The sequence below is a fragment of the Pholcus phalangioides genome, unplaced genomic scaffold (genome assembly GCF_987345545.1).
Source record: "Pholcus phalangioides strain wild (caught in Gottingen) unplaced genomic scaffold, Ppha-v1.0 ptg000015l_1, whole genome shotgun sequence".
Taxonomy (NCBI): domain Eukaryota; kingdom Metazoa; phylum Arthropoda; class Arachnida; order Araneae; family Pholcidae; genus Pholcus; species Pholcus phalangioides.
Genome location: NW_028301608.1, coordinates 3,590,138 through 3,609,742, shown reverse-complemented (window position 1 = coordinate 3,609,742; position 19,605 = coordinate 3,590,138). Strand labels below are relative to the sequence as shown.

Here is a 19,605-nt window from a genome sequence, read left to right as displayed (position 1 = left end):
CCATTTGCTCGAAAACATCTACAGCACATATGGCAAAATTATGAAATTTCATGATTTCTGGGAATGATTTTAAGCCTTGTCGGCCATTTCATCATTTCCACAGGCAGAACTTTCAAGAATTAGACTTTCTCTGCTTATACCTGTATATAAATAGATTGTTTTGGTAATTTGTCATCCGGTGGAAGTTTTCTGCGATTCTATCGCATTGTAACAATAAATATTCTTTAGTGAATTGCCTCACAAATAGTAAATTAAGTTTGATATATATGCCAAGAGATGGTGTTCCCTCTTGCCACCTGCATCTGTGCAGTAGCACAAGGCACCAGAGTTGAGAGAGTGTATAATGCATGTACAATAGCCACATGTTTTTCCTAATGTCAATATTCGAAATAAATATTTATATGTCGATTCTCGTACAAAAATGCTTTCATCACTGGGGGAGGGGGGGTGTAATTGATGCAAACAAATAGTCTATTGAAACTTTTCTTCCCATTTGGAACCTAATACAGTTTCAAAATCAGTAATTGACAAAAATTTCAGTAAATTTTTTCAGGTTATTTACTATGTACTGAATTGCCAACATGCTCTGTTGCAGCAGTTTCCAATTAGGTTTGATGTTCTCATCAGTTAGGAAATAAACTCCTGAATTTCAAACAGAAGAGGGAAATGGTAATATCGGTTCAAGGGTGAATGCAATATTGGCCAGTAGAATTGAAGGTGTCTGTCTCAAGTCAAATCTAGAGAAATGACGCATCGCTTTGTCATGCCACATTGTTTCAACAAATACCAATTTTCATTTTTTGTCTACTTCTAGTCCATCAAAGAATGCAAAAAAATCCTGCTACAATAGCAGAAAGATTCATATAGAAACTACAAATGAATCTCATAACTTCTAATGAAAAGCTTCTTCAAAAATGTATTTTTTAATGGTACAAAATGGCTACTGAAAACAGCAAACATCATGTGTTGAAACATCTATTCTTTCAATATTTATGTTCACATAAGGAAACACTACATTAAAAAAATTTTCAAAATCATGTTCATGTACAATCTCTATGGCAATCCTTTTGACTGCTATTATAGTTCTACATAGAACTTTGATTTACCACTTAATTAAAAAAAATGGAACATTTATCTTATAATTCAAAAGCCTAACGACAATGAGAAGTGTCTCAAAATTTCAATGAATTGAAATTAACAGTTTAGATACAATTGCATGTCAAAATAGCTTTGAGGTCAAAATGACTACTTCTGTCATTTTAGTGTTAACTCAATATAAGTGCATGCAACTGAATCAATAAATTTAAGAGCTCAAAAAATATATATTTCTATAAATTCAAACTTTAATAAAAGTTGATCAGATTTATGTAAAAAATATAAAATACACACAATCTCTACAATACATACCTGAAACAAAGGACAGATGGATATATGACCATATGCAATGTTCAAATTTCAACTTACCTTTACAACAGTATACAATAATCATGCTATAGCACAATGTTAGAACTAAAAGAAAAAACTGAATCAAGGAGAAACCAGAAAGGTTGTATTTTTTTAAAATTCAATGAGGTCATGGTCAACCCATCCGCATAATTTTACCAATCTCGACATAATCATATACATAATTAATAAAAATTGTAATTAATTTATTCAAAAAGTTCTCTCAGGATTCAAGAGTTCAGTTTGTAATTTTAAAATACAGTCGATCCAGATTATAACAAATTTTGTGTTACAAATTATTTTTTGCCCCTATGAACCTGTAATATCAAAACAATATTAAAAAGATAGCTTACAATGAATTGTTAGATAGTGAATATTGGATATGCACTAATTCACATAAATAAATAAAAAATAATGATAACACATTCAAATACAGTCAGCCCCACTTAATTGGGTAACATAAATGGATACCCCACTTATATGGATAAAATCATGTTAAAAATATCTACTTAATGTAATAATTTCAGAAACCTTTCTCAGCTTAAATGAATATTGGAATTAACACAACAAATATTAATCACTATGCATAAGTCATCTTGCCTTCGGCGGGATATGGAACCAGGCCCCTTCTTCATACAAGATGGATTTTCTTTCAGAGTTCACCTCAGCTTACTATCCAGAAAATATCTGTTTCTTTAATATATTGGGAAAAGAAAAAGCTGTCTATCTCTACTGTCCCACCTGGGGGCCATTTGCTGAAGTTAAGAGAAGCTAGTAATGCCTCTACTTCAGCACCTCATGCCGAGTTTACCTCAGTATAATATCCAGAAAATATCTGTTTCCTTGATATATTGGCAGAAAAGCAGTCTATTTGGTAAAAGAATTTGAAAAAAACGATAAATTTTTGGAAATGATTGGTTTTATCAAGGAAATCAATTCCTCTATCAGAGAAATAAACACTGGATTTCAATGAAGGTTTATTGAACCATCAAATTTTATTGTTGAATTAAGGAAATTTTTAAATAAATCAAGGGTTTGCTATATTACACCATGTAACACAATTTGTTCCTAGATAGCCAGATTCATTTCCCAATGGCTTACGACAAGAAGTGAAAGAAAATAGAAATTTTAGGCCTTAAACTTTGCCTTTGAGCTAATTTTTATTATCCTGGAAATCAAATATCCAAAAGTTGGATTATGCAAGTTGCCAATTAATCGTCAAAAAACACCCTCAAATTGCCTCCTATTACTGAAACCAAAGTTGAGCCAAAAAAAAAAAAAACTGATTTGCGACCAGACTTCAGATATCTAACTGTATCATCAGTCACAGCCTCTCCTCATTCTGCATTGTGTCATGCGATGCTAAAAAGCTTTCAAATTACTAACATTTTACTTATTTTGCACGACTGATGTCTGAAAGTACTAATGTCATCATTATACACAAAAATTGGTCACATTAAAGAATTTGTTTGTCTTAAATGAGAAATTAGCAGCATTAAAGGCATCTAGAACTTTTTCTCTAAAGTTTCCTCTGGTAAATAGGTTTCCTAGGTAATCTTAAGATCCAAAATCATATTAAGCTTGTGGAAAAAACAAAAATTTTTTACAAAAATGGAATGTCCATCTCTTCCAAGTGGCTTACCACATCCTTCATGCTTTTCTCGACAAATTTAAAGAAAGGATGGGTGCTTACTCGAAATAGAACCTTCACCAAAGAATTCTCAACTTAGAGCATCTACATGAGGGAGAGCACATCAAAAATAACATGGACATTGTTTTTTGAGGATAAAACATAAAAATGAAGTGTATATGGAATAAAGATAGGAAAAATTTCATTCAATTTTTAAAATTTCATTCAATTTTTAAAATTTAAATTGTATTCCCTGTGAAACATCTAGATATATGTGACTTATATTTTCGAAGTTACTTGCAGTTTTTAAAATGATCATCAGTGAGAAATTTTTGTCAGTTTCAATATTCCAGTTATCCAATCAGCAATATTGACCCATTATAACCAATTCCCATATATTGATCCTCTTACCACAAAAGCAAAGTTTGAGGGAAATAATCATTTACATGATTATTTAGGCCAAGCAAACCCAGAAACAACAACCAGGAATGAAGAAAAAGTTTTTTTGTTACATAGTGTAATCAAAGATAATTGACCTTAAATTGAGTCTTTGTATTCAAGAGTGGTGTAAGTTGAAAATGACTTTCGAGATTAGTTCTTTATGGGAAGTTTCTAACTTTGAGTTATTGAATGTAGTATTTTATTTTTTCTCACAGTTAAGTCGGTATTGAATATGTCTAACTATTTGAGCAGGTGATGATAGGGTACACTATCTACCAATAAGTATTTGGACACCTGCGATAGAAAAGAAAAACTAACTTTATTCAAAATCAATAGTTGGTAGAGCCTCCACGAGAGGCAATTACAGCGTGAACCCTCCGGGGCATACTTTCCACAAGTCCTTGTGTGACAGCTAGTGGTATTTTCATCCACTCGGCTTGGAGAAGACATGTCAGTTCCTTCACCGATTTTGGACGGGTAGGGCACCCCTTAATTCGGCGATCCAACTCGTCCCAGAGGTTCTCGATAGGGTTCAGGTCTGAGCTCTGGGCAGGCCAGTCCATTCGATGAACCCCATTGGCACCATACCAAGCCTTGGTTAACCTCGCAGTATGACAGCTGGCATTGTCGTCCTGGAAGTAATAGGGGTCCACCCCATAAAACTGCCACAACGTAGGAAGCACATTGTCATCCAAAATAGTGCAGTAGGCATCGGCGTTGAGCTTACCATGAATGGGGACCAAGGGTCCCAGTCCATACCAGGAGAAACACCCCCAGACCATAATTCCACCTCCGCCGAACTTGACTGTTGGCACAATGCATTCTGGCAGGAGACGTTCTCCAGGCAGACGCCAGACCCTGCCATCTGAACGGTAGAGGGTGAACCTTGATTCGTTGCTCCAAAGAACCCGTTTCCACTGATCTACAGTCCAATTTCGATGTGCTTTGCACCACATTAACCGAGCAACGCGGTTGGACTTTGTGATCAAAGGCTTCTGGGCAGCAGCACGACCATGAAAACCAATCAGATGTGCTTCCTTACGGATGGTATTCATTGAAACAATACTCCAGGATGCCTGTTGAAACTCCTCGCGGATGAGGGCTATCGGTTGGGTGCGGTTCTTCCGAATTTCTCTGGACACCCCCGTCGGTCTCTATCTCCCAGTTTCGTTGGTCTGCCGACTCGGGGCAAATTCCGACAATCACAGCTCACCTTCCACTTCTTAATCACTGGCCACTGTCGATTTTGGGTACTTCAGCTCACTAGATATGTCCCTTAAGAATCGGTCATTTTTTGTGATACCCGATAATTATACCTTTCTCGAAATCAGAGAGCTCTGAACTGCACGGCATCTTGCATGCGACTAATGCCGATGTTGTTTCCTACATGATATATACCGGCGGAGGGCGTGACATATCTCAGGACCGCAGATATCGTCATTTGCATAGGTGTCCAAATACTTATTGGTAGATAGTGTATATGATTGAAGGTTAAGCCATCCATATACAGTGTGTGTCAGGATTGCACAAAAAATGACTTGCACAAATCCTTGCACACAACAGCTGATAGTTATTTACAAACACAATTTCTCAAAATCATCTTTCCCCTCATGCCAGAAATATGAATGTGCAAATTTTCACTTTTGGGGTAAATCAGCTGGTTGGATCCCTTATTTTGCTATCTATATAAGTTTTGCCAGCAACACAAATGTTTAACCCCTATTGAAACACATGTTACAAAAAATTTTAGGAAAATGGCACTCGTAAAGTAACATAGGTAGAGTAAACATTCAAGCGTCATTTTCCACATTTTGGAAAATCGCATTCATGCTTCTAGAATGGGGACGATTCAAATAAAATCATAACTATCACTTTTTTTCTGTTAAGCAACATGCATATGCAAATTATAAAAAGAAAAAAGTTACCTTAGAATTTGAAGATGTTACTTCATTCGAAGTAAAGATTTTTGACTGAGGACTTCCAGAACTTCCATGGATTTGTGCATTTCTTGTAACACAGCTTTCACATGGTTTAACTTCATGAGGTGAGCAACATGTTTTTGTTTCCAACATCGTTTTTGATTCTGAACTGAAAGGAGAATGAGTTTTGACTCTTGAAGTACTCTGGAAATTCTCATATCGAAATTTATTCATGCTTGTATCTTTTACTTCTGGAAGTGGTTTTGGTATGTTGGCCTGAAAAACTGGATGCATTTTCTGAATTTTTTCCTGTACTTCCCGAACTTCAATATTCTTGATTTCAGGAATTGAATCCGATTTCATCAATTGATCTGGTGGATTTGAAGCAAGCATATCAGCAATAGTCTTTTTCTGAATACTGGTACTGTTTGGTAAGGGTGTCACAGATATTGATGGAATATTTAGGAGGGAATCAATGTTTGCTTCAAGCATACTTTGTTTTTGAATAGCATCATTCTTTGATAACTGAGAATGTCCTACTTTGGAGTCCATGGTGTTTCTCTGTTTCTCTGCACAGTTCTTCGACAAAATTGGTTTTAAAGGATTTTTTAGTTCCTCTCTTTCCTTATTAATTATTGAAGAGCTTGAAATACTGTTTGAAATTCTTTCACATGGTGTGATAGGTGTCTCACAGCTTGTAATTTTATTATTCACAGCACTATTATTATCAGTTTGTTGCGGCAAAATTGTTGCACCTGTTCTATCATCACTAGAAAAATATGATTCATCTGGATTTTTTTCAAGTGCCGGTGTCTCAGTCTGTAATCTTTGCAAAGCGATCGGTTTCATCATTCCATTAGCAAAGGCTTTGACTTCATCCACAGCTGGGGAAGATGTGTGCACACCATCAGCACTATTTGGTTGATAGAAAGGTATTTTTCGACACACACTAGTCTTTCCCAAACCATGAGAGAAATCAATTTTTGCATAATCCATTTTCCCGTGGATACTCTTCAAAGTTTTCCAGCTTGCTCGTGGAGGGTTGATGACTTTGACAATCCCATGTTTTGACTGAAGACACTGATTTTTTTTCACAACAACATAACCTGGAATAGTTACAGTGTTTTTAGAAATGTTAGACGAGCCTGTCTGTGCTTGTGTTTGGTTCATCATACTATCATGCGGAGCTGGTAGAACCAGTTTGGCAGACACCATGCTAGCACTGGATAACTCTTTCATTTCTGGCAAAGAGCTCAACTTTATAGTCTGAAAGGGTAACATTTTTGACACCTGGTTGATAGGGAATGAAATGCCACCTTGCCCAGATGTTGCTTTATCATTCCCAAATGAATTTTGTACTTGCTTCGTATGTTGGATAACTGAGTTTCTGTCCAAAGGATTGTTCATGAGGCTATCTATATTTTTCTCAACTGTGGCAGGTACACGAACAGATATGAGAGGGTTTTTAGAGCAATTCACAGGCACTGAAATAATTTTCTTGGTGCTGCCATCAACTGATATAGCACTTGGGAAGTTCTGCAAGGCATTATGGAGAAAGGGATGCTTATGAGCTTCAGAAGCTTCATTTGTTCTAAGGTTATTGCTTATTTCATTCTTAGCAGTTATGATCTTTTCAGTGTGTACGACAGAGATAGGAGAAATACTAGGATTTTCTCCAGGTATACCACAACTGTTCTGTTCTCTGGGAATTTTAGGACTAATTAAATTTTGAGAACATGATGACTTGATTGGATCTATTACCAATTGCCTACGCGCAATAGCATTCTCTGAGATTTTTGATTTTTGTGTCATAATTACATGTTTTCCCATTTTCTGTGATTCCACAAGGGAGCTGGCATGGGAACCAATAACGTGCTGTACACTTCCCAAACCTTCTAGTGCATTCAGAATTCTACTATCTTGAGTATTTTCAGCCTTTCGTAAAGACGTCAAATTCAAGGCGACATCTGGACTTTTTGATCCAACTTCAACAGTTCCAGTAGAGGCAAATGGCTGTTTTTTATCATTTGATACAAGAACACTACTGATAACACTAGAGTTAACAAGCAGTTTAGATGACTCAGTGCCAATAGTTTTAACAATTGTTGAATGAGAGCTGCTGCTATTTTGATTTTCATTTGAAATACCTTTATGATTCAAAATACTAGTCTTCACATCAGAAGGATCAGATCGTTTTTCAAGGAAGGTTTTTGAAGTATTTGTTGCAGCACTCATCAATAGATTTCGTACATTTTTATCATGTTTGTAGTATTCAGCAGAGCCTGTATTCGATTTCTCGTGGTTGTTAGCCAAGGGTTCTTCTTTTCTTAATACAGGTGGCAATTCATCACTGTTCATTGCTTGCTCTATTTTTTTAAACACTTCACTTGAAGAGGAAAGAACATTTTTACCATCTGTCATAACTTCAATGTTGGCTGCAACATGAGCTACAAAGTGAGGATTTACAAAATCTGTACTTGGCCATATAACTTCTTTTTCTTCTAACTTCCTCAGTCTCATATCGAGATCCAGGCAATTGTCCATTGTTGATTTCACGCTAGGAGGAAACCTGTCTAAATGCATCAATTGCTCAGATAATTTTGTTGGTGACGAAGTATTTGAATCAGTTTCATTCATATCAGAGGATTCTGCAATCAAGAGTTCTCGTTTACGCTCTCTCAAATAATCACTCAATTCTGTTATAGAGTGGTCCCAACTAAACTCATTGAACTGGAATACACTGGGACGAACTGACTCCAATACTATAACCATATCTAACACAATAGAATAAGGTATATGCTGAATGCCCTTGGATAAGAGAGGATGAACTGTCTTGGCATACCTTGAACTATTTGAATTAAAAACATTGTTTGCTCCAAAAGTAGATAAGTTTGAAGGATGGTTAGATAAAGTAGATAAATCTTCAGATGAATACCTGCTAGACAAAATGTTGCTTGTTAAGCTTTGCAAAATGCAGAGTCTTTGATCTGTTGGACACAAAGAAAATGCACTGAGAAAACATTCCCGAGCCACTGATTCTTGGTGTTCAACAAAAAGCATGGCATGCTTCGCAAACATGTCCCCCAGATGACGCTCTAAGTCAATTATTTCTATTTTCTTGTTCAAACTTCTTGAAACTTCAAGGTGGTTGATGTCTGTTGTAACTGCTCGCACAAACAGCTCCATATACAAAGATAATAAGTAGGTGCCAAACTGCAATTATAAGCAAATAATTTTACTTCATTTTTTTTCAAAAAAATATCCATAAATAATAAAAGAAAAATCACTAAGAAATCTGTATTTGTTTACAATATTTAACTTCAGTCCAGGTTCATCCCTGTACATTTTATGTGTTAAAATATTTTTTATTTCATTAATATAATAAAGCATAACTTCAATTATTCAACATTTTCATTTTGACTAAAACCTCAAATCTTTGGAAAAAAAACACAATTTCTATCTATTGAATCCACATAAATTTTGTGGACGACATAAATGTATTGCTGAAATAGTCTTTCAAGTATATTTTCATAATGAAAGCCATAAAATTTAGAGTATTATTGGCATATATAAAAACAAACATCCCGCCCACTGATCACTTACTATTTTAGAGCAGACACGAGCAATTTTTTTTGTCTGTAAGGATGCATCATACATGGCTAGCATCAAAAGAACAGATTCCAATTGCTTGAAAGGTGACCATGTTTTTTAAGGATTTCATAACCTTCATTTAAATGGGAAATGGAAAAAGCAGGTTTAAAACAAACCTACTTCAAGGACTTTCACTAAAACCTGTTCATATGGACCAGTACATCAACCACACTTTTCAAATGTCGTCAGAGGTCACATGGGTTGGCCGGCTCAATCCTCCACACAAAGGATCATAAAAAGGAGGTTATACTTCCAAGTATCCCCAAAAAAAAAAAGGGCGATTCTTGCTATATATTTCTTTTCCTACGAGGGAAAAAAGTAGTCAAGCAGGTACTAGAACTCACAATGCTACCGCAATATTGCACATGTAAATGGAGCTATAGTGTTTCCAGGGTTGTCTCAAATGATAACAAAAAACCAGTGAAAGCATTTGAAAGGATACAGGTCTGCTAATAAGAAATGTGTACATATTTCTTTTTAAAAACTGAACTCAAAATAATCAGTTTCGCTAGAGTATAGGAACCAATGTGATAAACAATGTTTCTTTCTCTTTTGAAAAGAATGTTAGAGATTCTGTTATGCTAATTATGGTTTCAAGCAATTTAAAATAATTAAAGGAACAGCTATGGTATAATCCTTTTCTTTTTTGGTGACTTCCTTTCTAGCCGGGATGGTCAGCATTTTTTTTTTTCTCTGTTGGGTATTATTCCTTCAGCTTCTGAGTTGCCACTAGTTACTGTCTGATGATAGCTATTAATAGGCTAGGGTTGCTAATAATAGGCTTTTGTATAAAGTGCCTGGGCCACATTTGAATTGAGTTTGTTGCATTTTAGAGCTTTTTTGTCCATTTATACATTGTATGTGTTTCCCCAGCATGTGTGTGTGTTGCATTGTTTTTCTTGTTGGAATATCTCATTTTCTCAGGTTGTACATTTCGTAGTCCATTTATTAATTTTTGGAATACTAAAGGTTATAGTCTTGCAATCATGTTTTTATAGAACCCAGATACTGTATTTATCCAAACCCAAAAAGCTTTTTATGCCCTGCCATTGTATTATTTAAAAAGGAGTCTAGGATTTTATTTATTCTCCAGAGAATATATATTTGTATATCAGAAGGGAGGGTAATATTATATTTAAAAGAAAGAGTCCTAGTTTTTATTATTTTCAATTAATCTCTATCCGTTATTCAGTCTAAAATCGTACTGTTACGGTGTTTTGTTGTTCATTTTAACAGCCATAGTATTATCCGCTCTTGATTTTTTTCTTCAGCAAGAAGGATGTCCAAAAGCATGACTGTTTCCCTCTTGGTGACTTCTCATCATACTTTCGACATTTTTCTTGCCAACGCATCGCAAAAGGGATTATACTATAGCTGTAAAAAGTTATTTTTCTCTGAAGTGTAATTAAACCCCTTTCTGGATTGTACAGAGGTGAGCTCAGGCATGTGTGATCTATAATTCAACCCTCTCTATAATGTAGCTCAAGCATATAGCAATTTAACAGATGGCAGTACTGTACATTAGCTATGCATATTTTGCTGTCATGTTAAAAAATTTCTGATCATTAAAAAAATTAGCATTTCAAAAACTATCTTTTGACCCTCAAAACAGAATAAATTGAGCCAGGAAAGACAAAAATCATTCAGTTCTAAATCAAAAATGCAATTAACCTTTTACCGGCCAAATTAAGATTTGAATTGATTTTCTGAATTTTTTTGTTATTTAATTTAATGATTCTCTAGAGATATCAGTCATAAAATTCATGAAAAAAAATTTCTTCTATGGTTTCTGGACTTGCTCATGTCCATAGAAACATTACAATCAAAATAAAAAAAAATTATTTTATTCTTCCATAAAAATAGGCAATTTAAAAAAACTAACTTTATGACATAAGCGTTGAAATTAATGAAATTTGTTTCGTAAATTAAGTTTAGAATCTCATGCATTCAGGAAAAAAAGTGCTTCCATGTAAGAAAAATATTTTTCTAATTAATAAAATTGATGTTCTCAATTTCTCAATTGGGAACATTGGTCGCTAAAAGGTTAAGAACATTGAATTTTTGTGATATTTTGTATGTGGATGTGGGGGGGGGGGGAAGATTCATTTTTGAAGAATTTCCAGTCGTACAACTTTTGTATACATAGATATGTTGATGTAGCCTCTTGAACATAGTGAAAATTGGGTGGATATGAACAGTAACATATGTATTGAACACTTTTGCCTCTTGAATCATGGCTGGATTTATGAATCACTAAAAAAATGTTTGTCCAATTTTAATAAATCTCAAAATAATTCTCCAAATTAATTAAATTATCAGTTTAGCTTAAAAAAAGAGAAAAATTCTGCATTTGAATGCACAAGAACTATTGAAAAAATATTAAAATTATATTTTATGAAAGATCGCAAGTCAAGAGCATCTTCAAATTTCAATGGGAAGAACTCGAAACTGTATTGCAAAAAAGAAAGCTCATCCTATAAGTAAGATAAAACATTTTTGATTAAATTAAAATGATGAATTCAATATTTTACCTGATCATACAAAACGTCTATCAAGATATAAAAATGAGCACTAGTCGAAGCAAATCTACCAAGCAGCTTTCTACAACTTTCTGCTACTTCTGATGAACTCAATTTTCTCTCTTTCATAGAAAGGCACCAATATTTAAGCAGCTCCTATGCAATTAAAAAGTAATGTTATATACAGTGAAATGCCTTTGTAGTAATACTCAAGAGACCGGAGAAATGTATTGTTATAAAGGACGTGTGGTTATAGCTAGATTGTATAAGTGCATATAAAGTGCACAATTATTATAGAAATCATTTTCAATATTTTCTTTTTCAAGATTTTCACTGCATAAACACACACACATTATATAGTTACACAACACTAGTTCAATGCTCGAATTAATAAGTATGGCCATATAAGAAATTTCCAGATAGATATACATAGAAAACATTTTTCTGCGATTTAGCCATGCTCACAGTATTAATTTCTCTGAAAATGCAACCCAAACGTAACATTAGTTAGCCCTCTATGAGATTAGACTTGGCTACAACACATCAAGTTATATGATTCTATTCTTTTCTTGAATGGCAAGCCAATCATATCTCAGTTGCTGATAAGCTATTCTTGATGTGCAATTGTTTTACCTAAAAGAATTTATTAAAACTATTTAATGTGATATGATGTAGCCAAGTCTCATCTTGTGTTTGGAGGAATATATGCATGATCTCCTGAGAAAGAATACTTTGTGACTTTTTCATGTTGATAGACAACGTAAGTTACTCATTACTACTTCAAGCAAAATCTGCTTAATCACTTCACTCACCAAAACTAAGGAAGAAATATAATTCAGAATCTTCCGAATTGTCAAATTTTTGTTGTTTTTTTTTTTGCCTTCACAGACCTTTTCCCTGACTTCTGCCAAATATTTTTCATTTTCCCTGGCTTCCCAAGTTACTAGGAATCCCTGACTTCTACCAAATATTTTTCATTTCCCATTTTCCAAGTCACTAGGAAACTTGACTCAACCGTACATGCCGAAATATGTTGTGTATGTATATGTAAGGCCTTAACGCATTTCATGTTATCAGAATTGTTATTGTTTCATGTTCTTGTCAGTGCTGCCATCTGCCTTCCATATTTTGAAGCAAAAACGGTAAAATTGAATTTTCACTTTAGGGCCATTCAAGTATTACGTAAGCAAATTTTTAGCCATTTTTGACCCCCTGTCAGCAAAACGCTGACCCCTCTCCCCCCCCCCTGTCAGCAAAATTTCGTCATCAGCTCTGCCCCTCTGAATCCTAACTCATATTTTCATAAAGGGTGATTGATGACGTAAGCATTATACAAGCCCCGCCCCCCCATCAAAAGTCAGCAAATCGGAAACCCCCTTCCCCTCCATCGATGATGACGTAATATTTGAACGTCTCCTTTATAAAAGTATCATATTAAAGGTCTGCCTACTCATGTGTAGAGACTTTTTCCAATGGAAGACCGACAACTACTAAACCCCACCTCGTCCATATTCCTCTGTCGAACTTCTCACGAATTGGTACATGTTGGAATGTGCGTATCCGTGTTGTGAACCTTAATGAGAAGCTTGTTTCTTTGTGATGCTTGTTATAGTGCTGCCATCTACCACATTTTTAGAACTGTGAATGAAGTGTAATGTTTAAATATTTTACCGTTGTACGCCTGTTGCTCTCTGCAGCGAGACCTTTTAATGGGGAAATCGGCTTGCATTCGCACCTCGAAGTTGGAAACCACAGAAAATCAACTTCAACCTATCACCACTGAGGTGAGGGTGGGGTTTGATTCCGGGACCTCGCGATGCGAGTCTTTCACAATGACCACTCGACCACCACAGCGGCTAGAAGACAGGCTAACATTCGCGCCTCAAAGTTTGAAAATTACAGAAAACCAATTTCAGCCAACCACCACTGTGGCGCGACAGGGTTCGAACCTGGTGAGTTACTCACTAACTAATACTAAACCACACACAGGTCTCATCCATATTCCTCTGTGGAACTTCTAACAAATTGGTACAGAAAGGAATATGCATGTTGTGAACTTAACATGAAGTTTGTTTGTGTGTAATGCTTGTTATAGTGCTGCCATGTGAGCGAGTTCTCACTGCATATCAATTTAAAATCAATGAATAGTAACTAGTAATACAAAGCAAGTATAAGCTAATGCAGGGGTTCTAAAACTTTTCCCACTCACGGCACCTATTTCCCCTATTCAATGCTTATCTGCATGCTCCGCCAGCTAACCAGAGCTGTTAAAGAATATTTTTGAAGAAACTGTTTTTGTTATAGGCACACAGTTTGAGAATCTCCTGAGCTAATGATTATTTTATTAAATTTTTTCAACTGCTTTTCAGTGTAATTTCTGGTTCATTCATTTCACGCATAAAAGTCTCTTCTGAAATCGAAAACTATATTTGAATTTCTGAAATGAATGTAAATTCTATGAATATAAATACTGAAAAAAAATTTAAAAGGAAAAAAAAAACTTACTTTTAAACAACAGCTGGCTTTTGAGTCCACTATCTCTTGTGTTAAAAATATCTGGATGACTACATCAGAGAAATGTTTTTTATCCGGTATTTTTCGCAAGTTCTCGATAATATGCAAGGCCTCATGAGCATTAAGGTCACTGAGCTGCGAATGAAAATCATTAATTTCATACATATTCGTGGAAGGAGATGAAATGTATACTTAAAAAGCACGAATAAGGAATATTCACAATGCTAATCATCAATTTCAATGCTAGCTGATTGCATCAACAGCAAAACATAGTATGATAGCATTTGAAATTAAAAAATAAGTGCCCTTAGTTATTTTATGCATCTAAAAATGTGTGTTTAAGTATAAATTAAATTATTAAAATGAATAATTAAATTATTTTGTGGATATATTTCTTTTCAAATTAAAAAAACAAAAATTAGGAATAATTCATAAGATTTGAGAATTTCTAGTATAACGATAAAGACTTTCATGGGGAAACAAAAAGTATAATGCCCTCATCAGTTATTGGTCCAAGTACTAACATAATCTACACCAGGGCTATACCTCGGAGTAGGTACTAGTAGTGCCTGCAATACGTAAGCTAAGGGCAATACTGATAACTTCTCGTGGAGAGTATTTTTTAAAATTGAACACAAGAAAGTGGTTGATGTTTTTGACCACCGCAGAACAATGTTCGCAAACCTGAGTAGCTCACAGATGAGGATTTCTAATTAGTAGAGCCCGGACGTTCAGGCAGAATTGGTGAATTTCAGAGGACATAGTTTATAAAACATGAATTACACTTAACAAAAGAATTACACTTTTTAAAATTTTCTAACTCTCAGTATCAATTATCATCAGAAAGCACTTCCCACTTCCAGCCGCATTTAAACATGAATAAGTGATCTGAGAAATAAGGAACTTGGTGTTGCCATGCATTAACTTTGCTTTGACCGGATGGTATTAGACGTGAATGATTGTGTTTCAGATGAATGCTGCCATCTTAGAAATTTGTTTCTCCACTTTGCATTATATATCTCGCTCAGGCATTGGCCTGCATTGTATATGTGTAACTGACTGATGGCTGTCCCAAGAGGTCATCATTTGACATCATGGCTCAAATATGAGTAGACAGGGCTTTGGGATCAAATGTTGTTTTTTACATCATAAATGCACTGAAAACAACCATGGCTTTATTTCATATACATATTTGGTATCTGATAAAATTGATCAGATTCGCTCCCTGGGCATGACCCCAGATGCGGCCACACTAGATCCTACGCTTGAAGTAGTCCCACGTGTATGGTACTGTAAAAAAAAGTTAATTTTTTTTTGTTTTCTGCATTTTACAGCATTTTCTGTAAAAAAAACTTAAATTTTTTTTACAGAAATAGAAGGCAGCCATACTTCAATTATAGAAATGATAATGATTATTCCAAATAATACGACAAATAAATAAGAATTATTTGCAACTCGAAGATGCCTCAAAGATAATTTTCTCTAAAGACTCCACATTTGCGTGGACTGTGTGGACCACATTGCATTTCCTCGCAGTCCAGTGGTTAGGGAGCTAGCTTCTGACTGTGCAGGTCTGGGTTCGAATCCCGGGTCAGGCATGGATGTCTACTAACACTAACAAATTCCCTGGACAGATCGTAACGATCTCTTGGGAATACGTGCTGATCACGTTATTTATTAATGGTGGCCCTCAAATTTACCTAATTCTGAGGGCCCACTAGCATTTTATTTTAGGATTGAAATCAATTTAACTTGGATAATAATGTAGTTATTGTAAACTTCAATTAAAACAGACGGATTAAGAGCAACCAATTTTTGGTTTTGAATTCTTAATACCTTAGTTTCTAGTTATTTTTTCATCCTTCCATAAATTATGAATGAATATTTTTAGTGCCTATTTCAGGTATTTTTAGTAGGGATGGGACAAACTGTGATTTGGCCGAATATCAATTTCCTTAAAATTCATCACAATTATGAATAAAACTGATGTTTTTAATTAAAATAAAATTATTGATAATTTTAAATGAGTGAATTTTAATCATGCAATTTATTTAAATAAATATAAAAAAATGGCAGTTGAAAGACTTTCATTGTCATCATACTGACAATAAAATTTAACAACCATATATTGTATTTTACTATTACTTATGGAATCAATTTTGCAACACTTTTCACCAATTACACATCCAATTAAGAGAATGTCAACCATTATTCACTCTCAACTAGTAAGGCATCATAAAATTTACTACTTATCTTCATATTTTTTCCCTTTAGATGCTCTTTGTCCCTTTCAGTAACTCAATACATATCTTGATGCATATGCATAGTGCATTTATGATGTAAGAAACATGGGATCCCAGAGCCCTGTCTACTCATATTTGAGCCATGACATCAAATGATGACCTCTTGGGACAGCCATCAGTCCGTTACACATATAGAATGCAGGCCAATGCCTGGACGAGATGTATAATGCAAAGTGGAGAAACAAATTTCTAAGATGGGCAGCATTCATCTGAACCACAATCATTCACGTCTAATACCATCCGATCAAAGCAAAGTTAATGCATGGCAACACCAAGGCTTGAGGTATGTAGGTACGACTGTACTGTTGACAAATTTAAAATTTTAATTCATAAATGCAAATAAAGTGCAAAATGTCAACAATTTAATCATAAAATTTCATTCTATATAAAATTACCTCCTTAGCGAGTTCAGGTAGCGTTTTCTTCCTTTGCAACAAGAACAGAAACCACTGAATTGAGGCATATTCACTTCTGTTGTCTCGAGTCCCAAATATAACGTGCTTAGCCATCTGATTGGAATGCTGTACATGATCATGTTTCCTACATGCTCCACCATAGAATCTAATCATATACTTGACCATGCACATCGCTTGGCATACACAACCAGCAGTCACCAAAAAATGGATACGGCACAATACAATATCTTCAGGCTCGTTTCGCAGATATGCTTGAACTGAAAAAATTATTACATTTAATATGAAACAATTCCAAATGTTTTGAATGTAATTCTGCATTTGTTTTATAAAAATACCTAGCAATGGTTTCATAAATGTAGTTAATGAAAAGTAAAATATGCAGAGTCTAACTCGCACAAGTTTAAGTTTATGAATAATTGAAGGCACAATTTCTCTCACAAGAATTTCTCTACCATTTCAACCCTCCCCCAGAAAGGGAATTGCTAAATTTTTGAATGTTATTTCCAATTGAAAGATGCTTGCAGCTCTGGTCAGCTATCAATTTGACCATTGAATAAAATTAAAATCAATAATATCAAGAACAAGATCTGAAGTTTTTTAAACAACTTCGAAAATAACAAAAAACACAACTTTGAACATATTTCATCAAATAAGAACAAAATTTGAATTTTGATCACTAATTTCACGAGAAAGGCCTATATACAGGATGACACAGATTGTTCACACCGTAATTATCTCTGCAATCTGACTTTAGAAAAGTATTTGCAGTTAAAATTTTTTTAATGATGTGTGATAACTTGAAATGTCTAAATTCAAAGAAATCGTAATACATTAACCCTTTATTTAGAAATATTGTTCTTGAAATTGGGCATTTGCCTGTTGTTGCGTTGTATTTGTAGTAAAAAGCAATACTAGTTCCTTATATTTTTAAGTAAAGGCATTCTATATTTTTACCTCGTTACGGCATTGATGCTTCTAAGAAACTTTTAAACATTTGATTTTCACTCGTGAGAGTTGTTCATAAAGTTTCCATGATTACTAGCAGAATGGCTTAAAGATACACATGTCTCCTATTTCTTGACAAGCTAAGCAAGAACAATTTTTTACTCTTGCATTTTGTGGAGAAATACCATGTGTGGAAAAGATATTGCTCTGAATTCTTAAACAATGATAGAAAATTAAGTTGGCAAGCAATAAATGACATTTTTGTATAATTTTAATCAATGTAAATCATATACATACAGCATGTTGCTTAAAATGCAACACTAAATATTTTTTTTAATATTGACATTATTATTATTTTTGTAATAATAAAATGAGATATCCTGAATGTCATTTTAAGAAGACACCAATGAATAAGGCAAATACACAAAAATAAAAATCCTAATGCATTTTGACACTAATGGGTGTCATCTTCAGAGGAAAAATATCTAACCACTAGTCACGCTGACAGAGTTTCCCCCTTGGATTGAATACCAAATCTTCACACTTAACGCTAGGTTGCTCAGCGGAAAAAGTGTCTGTTCACTTCAAACGTTGTGGCGAGAACAACCCAAGTGCGAAACTCGGTCAGTGTGACTAGTGGTTGAATGTTTTTCCTCTGAAGACAACACCCATTGGTGTCAAAATTCATTAGGATTTTGGATTTTCATGTATTTGCCTTATTCATTGGTGTCTGCTTAATATTCTTGGGCAAAGTTGATCGACTCTTCCTTATCTCATTCTCTTAATATAACCCCTCAAAATTTCTCCCTCTTGTGGATATTTCTATGCTTGTCAATTAAAGGGTTAAAAAAATTACTTTTTTTATGTATACCCTGTGTGCTAAAACTTCCTTTTTAGTGAAATATGAATCCTGCTTTGAAAAAAGCCTTTACAAAAAACTCCATACATTTAAATTTAATATCTAGATATCTAAGATGAAAATTACCCATTTTGGTGACTTATAGCTGTGTTGGCAGGTTTGAATTAGTTCAAAAATATTAATTTTTAGAAAATACATGCAAATAGAATTAAATCAAATTGTTGGTTTTTATTTCATTCAGATTATTACATCGTGTATTTTCTTAAATAAAAATGTTTTTTATCCTCACTGTATCAGACACGTCTCATCACTATTGGACACAGTTGTATAAGTACAGTAGACTCTCAATAGTCCGGTGTTTTTAGGCAGGTTTTCTTAGAGCGCAGAAGAGAAACACATGTCACTGCATGTCCTTGTGCAGTTCATATTATTTAAATGGTTTTTTCAACTAACTTGAAAAAGCCCAGTCAAGCAGTCATCCAGTATACACCAATCTGATATGTGCCGTATTTGCAAGAGTCTACTGTAATTATTCAACCTTTTGAGGACCAAGTGAAATAATATAAAAACATCTGTCGAAAATCTCTTTCGCAGATGGAAGAAAATGCAGGAAACGGTAGTTCCAATTTCAGACCACTGGGTCACACAAGAAATGCAAATGGTTTCATTGTGAAAAATTCACTGGAAAGACTATAATTAAAATTATAAGTGTGAAGCTTAATTTTTTCTACTTTCAATATCACAATTATATTTTTATTTTTTTTCAACTTTTTAATTTACATTTTTGCAATTCATAAACCAGACACTCAATTATACGCAATAAATGCTGAAAACTTGAAAATCAAAGATTCCACACCTCCATTTAAACATATATAGAGTTTTTTGTAAATGCTTTTTCAAAGTAGGATTCATATTTCACTAATCAAAAGTGTGAGATATGAGGGAGAGAAGCCTCCCCTGACCTT

At 34.4% G+C, this 19,605-nt stretch overlaps 1 protein-coding gene across 1 annotated transcript in view; it reads right to left on the bottom strand.

Annotated features, from left to right (window-relative positions):
• Positions 1–19,605, bottom strand: part of LOC149075267 (uncharacterized) — a 61,587-nt gene that overhangs the window by 9,348 nt on the left and 32,634 nt on the right. Inside the window, exons 4-7 of the mRNA XM_089242587.1 lie at positions 16,816–17,093; positions 14,109–14,252; positions 11,616–11,759; positions 5,440–8,646 (exon numbers count right to left, since the gene is read on the bottom strand). Of these exons, the coding sequence (XP_089098713.1) occupies positions 5,440–8,646; positions 11,616–11,759; positions 14,109–14,252; positions 16,816–17,093 (3,773 nt within the window). The remainder of the gene's footprint in view (positions 1–5,439; positions 8,647–11,615; positions 11,760–14,108; positions 14,253–16,815; positions 17,094–19,605) is intronic.